General features: G+C 44.9%; 1 protein-coding gene across 1 annotated transcript in view; it reads right to left on the bottom strand.

Moving 5' to 3' along the window:
* Positions 1-493: 493 nt before the first annotated feature.
* C7 (complement C7) overlaps positions 494-7,258 on the bottom strand; it is a 51,897-nt gene continuing 45,132 nt past the window's right edge. The window contains exons 16-18 of the mRNA XM_059417056.1: positions 5,983-6,073; positions 3,236-3,420; positions 494-1,771 (exon numbers count right to left, since the gene is read on the bottom strand). Of these exons, the coding sequence (XP_059273039.1) occupies positions 1,590-1,771; positions 3,236-3,420; positions 5,983-6,073 (458 nt within the window). The 3' untranslated portion in view covers positions 494-1,589. The remainder of the gene's footprint in view (positions 1,772-3,235; positions 3,421-5,982; positions 6,074-7,258) is intronic.

Here is a 7,258-nt window from a genome sequence, read left to right as displayed (position 1 = left end):
CTGCCTTCGGCTTAGGTCATGATCTCAGGGTCCTGGGATCAAGCCCAGCATCTGCATCTGGCTCCCTTCTCAGTGGGGAGCCTGCTTCCACACCCATACCCACCTCCACCCCCCTGCTGCCAATCTCCCTCTCTGCCTACTTGAGATCTCTGCCTGTCAAATAAATAAATAAATTCTTTTAAAATTGTTTCCTAAGAAGGAAGATCTTATGTTGTGTTCTTACCATGAAAATAAATAAATAAATAACAACAACAATGATAACAAGAGAGGTGGGGGAAAACTTTAGGAGATGATGGATATGTTTATGGTCTTGATTGATGTATACTTATCCCCAAACTCATTGGAGTTTTATATATGAAGTGTGTGTAGCTTTTTCCATGTCAATCATATCTCACTAAAGCAGTTTAAAAAACAAAAATATATTTAAAAAGAACACATAATTCTTCATGGAGTCTTTAAAATTAAACATAATAAAAAAAATTCCAAAGAACAGTATCTTTAATGAGTTTTTAATCATTGTCATTTTAACTAAGGTTTTGTTGAAATGTATTTATCAGTACCAGAAAAGTACACAGATATTATTTGTATATGAAAGCATATTTTAAATTCCATTTAAGCCCACTCATTTCATCTCCCACAGCTGCTTTTTTGTTTTGATGAAAGATGAATAAGGGATAAATAGAAGGCTAGTGTCTCAAACTGATGTACCTGTATGGCCCCCTGAAAAATCCAAGCATGTATTCATATTTGAGAAAACAGTGCTGTCAAATTCATGATCTCTCAATAGCTCAGGCATGAACTCATGCTTCCTACAAAAGAAAAAAGGGGAAAGGGGGCACTTGACACGCACTAGAGAAAAGCCCCAGAGAGAAGAAGGGATTGTGTTTGTGCTCAGACAAGAAGGCAGAAGGTGTCAGTGATGAGAGCACAGTGGTTCTGACATTTCAGGGGTTCCATGTCCAGATAAGATGTAGGGATCCCTACACGGGGTGCTGAAGTCCACAGGCAGAAGCACGAGATCGCAGCTTGGAATGGAAAATTGTATCTGTCTTCTTCCACTCAAGGTCCCCTTCGCATTCATCGTCCCAGAGGGAAGCCGACCTCTCTCATCTTACTGTTCTCCTAATCCATCCGTACAGGGTGTTCGGGCCCATAGGTGGGATCTGTCATACATTGATGAATCCTAGGGTTGAAGGGAGTATTCGAGTTTCTCTGCTCTAAGCCTCTCATTTTCAGATTTAAACAGTCAAGGTCCAGACAAGTGAGCAGTTTGTCCAAAAACACACAGCTCCTGCACAGGTTCGAGGGCGCTGCTCATCCTGGCTGACATTTTAACTAAGAAGAGAAGGAGTGTTGTCTGGATTGGGGTTTGGCCGAACAGGGGGCTATGCTGGTGCCCGCGGCTGGGAGTTGAGGAGAGACAGTGCAGAGGCAAGAGGAGGGAGGAGGAGGGAGGAGGAGGGAGGAGGAGGGAGGAGGAGGGAGGGGGAGGGTTCCTCCACGCGGGCAGAGCCGCCTTGAGTGCTTGGTTACATGTGTTTGAACTCAGCCACAGTGGCTGCGGGATTCCGGCTGAGAGGCCCGGGAGCCTACGGGGTGCCCCCAGCGCAGGGCTGCGTGCTGGTGACAGTGACGTCCTGTCCTCGGCACCTGAGCACGCCGGCCGCGCACTCGCTCATCGTCTGCTCGACGCCATCCACTTCCACGCAGACGCTAAAGCCGCCGTCCTCGCACTCGGATGCTTCCCTGCAGACACATTTGCCGCTCTGGGCTGCAAACACAAACAACGACAGAGGCTCAGTGGCACGTGGTGGAGGGGGGAGAGCCAAGGCACATGACCTCCTAAAGCACGATGCTTTCCAGAGAGCTCTAGAAGCTCCTGCCTCGGGGATCGCAACAACCAACCCCCCGTCCCCGCCCCAGGAAAGCAGCAGGACCCAGAAAGCGAGGCATGTCGCTCCACTCAGAATAAGCAGGGTTTGAGACTGGCCACCAGATCGGCGGGACCCACACGAGCCAGCTCTCTCCAAGTCCGGGGCTTCCCAGTGCTCCACTCCTCTGCGCTACTGTCTAGCAAAGCCAGAAACTGAGTAATCCCCCAACACCCGACAGATAAGGAGACAGCAGTAAAGACCAAGTTGCTGCAAGGCTCTAACAAGGACAAAGAAAAGAATTCAATTAGCTTTGAGATGCGGGGCATAAAAGAGAAACGGCCACATATCCCATAAAAACAAGTCAGAAATGAGGAGGAATTCTCTCTGTGTGTTGCAGGTGCCAGCCAGCTGGCTCCCAAAGAAGTGACAAGGTCAACCAGCCCACTGGTAACTGACAATCCTAATGGAACCCAATAGCTGGAGTTCGGTACTTTCTGGCTTGCACCACAAACTACCCAGGATCCAGGGGAAAGGGGCGAAGGGGAGAGCCTGAGTTGCTGGCAGAGATCACACAGTCCAGCTCCCAAATTTGCAGGTGGGGAAACTGAGGACAATGACTTGGCTCCAGGCACGAGGGCTTTCCCCATTGGTAACACAGCCAGAACTGGGGAAGGCCAGGCAAGGGTGTTATCCAAGTTCATCATAAGGGCTACTTGGACCTAGCACTGGCAAATCTCAAACCACAACTTGAAAAAGTAACTCTTTTTTCTATTCTCTTCAAATTCTTCTGATTACTTCTAGGAGAAAGTGTCACCTTGGCACTGATAGGCTTTTAACACTCCCCTAGCTCTTGCTAAACTCCCTTTATCCCACAGAAGCAGCAAGCCCCAAGCTGCCGGCAGCATCTGGCTAGAATCTACAGCCTCATTTTGTTTCATTACATGTGTTCTTATAGTTACCTAGTATTTGTGGCGAGTGATATTTCCTTTTAAGAAAGTGATGAGAAAATTTCCTTTTTTAAAAAAAAATGGGTATTTTTATGAGTCTATCTTTTAAAATGGGTACATAATATGGATAACACAAGGACAGAGCAAAAACCATGAAGGGGGAATGGGAAGCGCCAGTGTTTGGGAGGACATTCAGACCAACAAGGAAGGGGCTTTGTCCTTTTGGGTTCTTGATCCCCGCCCCGACCCCCCAGGGAAGGCTGTGGGCAAGGACAGGTCACTCAGACCAGCCTGAGACTTTCACATCCTCGGGGATCTGCTTGGATTTGCTGCTAAACCAGAACCTACAGTTTTAAAAACCTCAGTCCTACCACCTTAACATTGTTATAATTACAAATATGAAATGCCCCTTACCATCACATTTTTCCCAGAGTGGACAGGCGCCACAGGCTTTCTCAGTGGGGGCAGGCAGAGTGCAACTGTCCCCCGCAGCAAGGGTATAATTTCTACCCTGACACTGGAGAACACGCATCTTGCAAACGGTCAGACGCAGTATCCTTTCGCTTCTCTCGTCTTGAGCACATACATCCAAGGAGGATCTGAAACAAAAATTTGTTAATTCCAATATGTAGAAGATTTTCAGTCTTCAAAATGGAGCATGAGACGTAAAAGGAGAGGCTCTGAGCTCAGGGAGTCTGACTGATGCTATGAGCCGCAGCAAAAAGATGGAGCAGAAACTCCAATCTCCTTCATGCCTGGGGCTCACCCTCCTCATATCTTCAAAATGAACATATTTTGCTCTTTATCTGCTCACAATTTTTACAAGCTTAGATACCTCGTGTTGATCTAGTTTCTTCTAGAGCAGATCAGATAGAGCAAATTAGAAGAGAACAGGAGGTATGCTTGGGGACACTGGTGGGTGGACAAGCAGGCAGGCGGCAGAAATCAGCAAAGATCACCTACTCCGAGACTGTAGTCCGGTGGGACTACAGGCTGCAGGAGAATTAGGTCCTGCCAGTCCAGCAGGCCTGAGAATTCATGTCCATAATACGGCATGCCCAATACTTGATGACCAAATCCTCAAGGGAAGATGAAATCGTATTTTCAATGGGATTTTTTTTTTAAAGTATTGACGTTTACAAAGTAGTTTAGAAATATTTCTGTAAAAATGTATTACTTTTTTTTCTTAAGCATGGGTGCTAAAATGGTGAGATTTGGCTTTTTAAAAATGTCACTAATAAAAACGAGCACCTTTCTGAATGTTGATGGGCAAGGAAGGCATTACTGTTGTGAACCCTTTCACTTTCACTATTTTTGTATGGTAGATCGAGTTTACATTTATTCTTATACATCTTTAGCTCTAATATTTTCTTCAGTGACCAAGAGCTAAATTGACTTGGAGTTATTTACATCACAAAAACAAATCCTCTGTATCTTTCTTTTATCTGTTTACTTAAGCTTTAAATCGAACTACTCAGAACTGCTCCAAAGGCAGAGACCTTGCAAAGCCATTGTTATCAGTCTCTGATGGAAAGTTCACACGGTGTCTATAAACAGCAGGCTGCAGATAAACTAAATGAATCAGAGAAGTTGGAAAGAGGATGAAAGTGAATCAAAGTCAACAATGATTCTTAAAAAAACAATACCACAGTCAGAACATTCCAGGGCAGAGGACCACTGCCATTTACACTGTTTAGCTGTATTTTTCTTTCAAGAAGTTACTTCTTGTAAGATAAGGCCACAATCACCATTACCCACTGTAGGTGTTCAAGAAGTTGAATATGTGTTTTGGGGACAATATAATTGAAAGCCAAGTACAGTGGACCCCCCAGCAACAGTAGTTTGAACTGCACCGTGGGTCCACTTATAGAGAATTGTTTTGATACAGACAATAGTATAAATGTATTTTCTCTTCCTTATGATTTTCTCAATAGTATTTTCTTCTCTCTAGATTACTTTATTATAAGAATACAATATAGGCCGGCACTTGGGTGGTTCAGCTAGGATTATGACCCCAGGCTCCTGGGATCGAATCCAGCATTGGACTACCTGCTCATCAGGGAGCCTGCTTTTCCCTCTTACTCTTCCCCTCCCCCTGCTTGTGCTTTCTCTGTCTCTCTGTCTCTCTCTCTCAAATAAATAAATAAAAATCTTTAAAAAAAAAAAATTTACATCACTGGTAAAGCTTCCAGTCAAAAATAATCTATCAGTTAAGTTTTGGGAGAGTCAAAAGTTATACGTGGATTTTTTACTGTGAGGGAGGGTCAGCACCCCAGTCCCTCATGTTGTTCAAGGGTCACCTATAAGTGGGCAGTAAAGTGTGTTTTACTCTAGCTTCAGGGGCATTTGATCCGTGGCAAGAGATTAGAGCATGTTTAATGCCCTGACTCACTCTAGGACGGGTGTCTCTGAGATCCCTAAAATGAGGGACTCCGCTCTGCCTCAACTGCCATCTGCACAGTCTACTCTGTCTCCAGCTTTGCAGAAAAGCCTGTGTGGTCACTGCTTCAGGCCCGGGCACAGATATGTACCCTCGCAACTGGCACTGCCTCAGTACTGCCTCCTGGCATGCAGTTTCCTTCCCTTCCTTTATAAATAGTGCCACTGGGAAACCTCGTCTTGCGCTAAGGCGATCACGCCTCCTGTATCCGACCAGGACCATAACACAGACGTCGAGTACCTACTTCAGCTATCCACCTACAGCAGATCCACCTGATTGCAAGATGGGTGGCATTCTCATAACGCACATCTGGAGACACAGCCATTTCCAGAATGGGAAAAGCAGCTTCTTGTATCTCTGTTGGTACGCTGCGTAAGAGTTTATATGTCAAGGGAATTTCAACCCTCATCTCCTCAAGCTCTAAATCCTCCCGGGACAGTGTTTTCATTTTGCCGCATTTCATGTATACAACAAGCAATGCCCGAGGCATTCAGCCTTTCTCTAGACAGCAGAGCACTGCTTAACGCTGAGGGTGTCAGCCCTGGCGACCCAGGCAAGCAACAGGCAGCAGATGGGGCCAGGTTCAAAGGCAAACAAAGATCCTAACCCTTGGTTCAGCAATACTTTTGATCTAACAGAGAGACTATCAGCTACTGACGTGCTTTTTTTTTTCATCTTAAATAAAATAAAATGGGGAGAGGCAAGCGAAGAAGGAGCTTACCCACATTCATAGGGCATTTTACAAACACATCTTGAATTCTTCAGTTTCTCCCAGCGCTGACATTCAGGCACTGCTGGCGGCAAGGGGGCATCTGAAAGAGAAGGATGAGGGAGAGCCCGTCATTCGAAGCGCTGCTTTGTGGTAAACAGAATGTTATTTTAATTGTTGAACCAGATTCTGTAATAGTCCCAGCTGCCACAAATTTGCACAGTCAAAAAACAAAGCTGTAAAACATTTTACAGGAGACAGAGCCTTCTGAGGAGAACCCTGCAAATAATTTCATTGTTAGCATTTCTCGAGCAGTCCCTATTGTGTGAGCATAGACTATTGTGATATTTAATCTTCCTTAACAAATGCTTACTTCAGAGTTAAAGAAACTAAGGGTCAGGGACGCCTGGGTGGTTCAGTAGGTTAAGCCTCTGCCTTCAGCTCAGGTCATGATTCCAGGGTCCTGGGATCCAGTCCCATATCATGTTCCCTGCCCAGCGGGCAGTGTTCTTCTCCCTCTCCCTCTGCCTGCTGCTCCCCCTGCTTGTACTCTTCACTCTCTTTCTCTCTGTCAAATAAAAAAAAATCTTGAAAAAAAAGAAAGAAAGAAACTAAGAGTCAAAAAAGTGAAGAAACTGGTGCTAGTTCACACGCTTAACAGATTGGCCAAGCCAGGATTTAAGTTCATGTTTGTCTGAATTCAAGGCCAGTGGAGCAGGCTCCCTTTCATTAAGAAGTTGCTCTTTATAAACTGCTGTCTGGACTGCATTTTACCTACTCTGTCTATAGTGGGACAGAAAGCAACATAATGTGACCCATACGTAGAGAAATTCCTGGTACCCCAAGATGTAGAATAACCTCTCACATGTAAATGTCTAGTTGGTTTCCTTTCAATGATGAGTGAATATCTAAAGGTATTTACATTTAATAAAATCGTATCCACTGCTTTGTGTTTTTTACAAACCGATCAAACGTCAATCATCATTCCAATTTTGGCAGGAAAACACGTTGCTCCAGCTAACAAGAGCTTAATTTTTGCCTGCCATCTCCTCAGCTATCCCTGATTACAAGATGAATAGCCTAAGATCTCCTGCTATTTCCACCGCCTGCCGGCTTCATGACAAGGGAATTCAGTGGCATACACTTTCCCAGCATAAAACTAGTTCTATGTTGGTTATACCTATAAAGGTAATTTATCTGAAGAGCATATTTTTATGGATGCACAACCTGTGACATACTCCCTCACTTTGGAAAACTTAAGAGCTTTAGACATGACGGTAAAATCTTG

Source organism: Mustela nigripes, chromosome 12 (genome assembly GCF_022355385.1).
Source record: "Mustela nigripes isolate SB6536 chromosome 12, MUSNIG.SB6536, whole genome shotgun sequence".
NCBI classification, from domain to species: Eukaryota; Metazoa; Chordata; class Mammalia; order Carnivora; family Mustelidae; genus Mustela; species Mustela nigripes.
The sequence above is the reverse complement of the archived record's forward strand: the minus strand, read 5'-3'. Positions and strand labels throughout refer to the sequence as shown.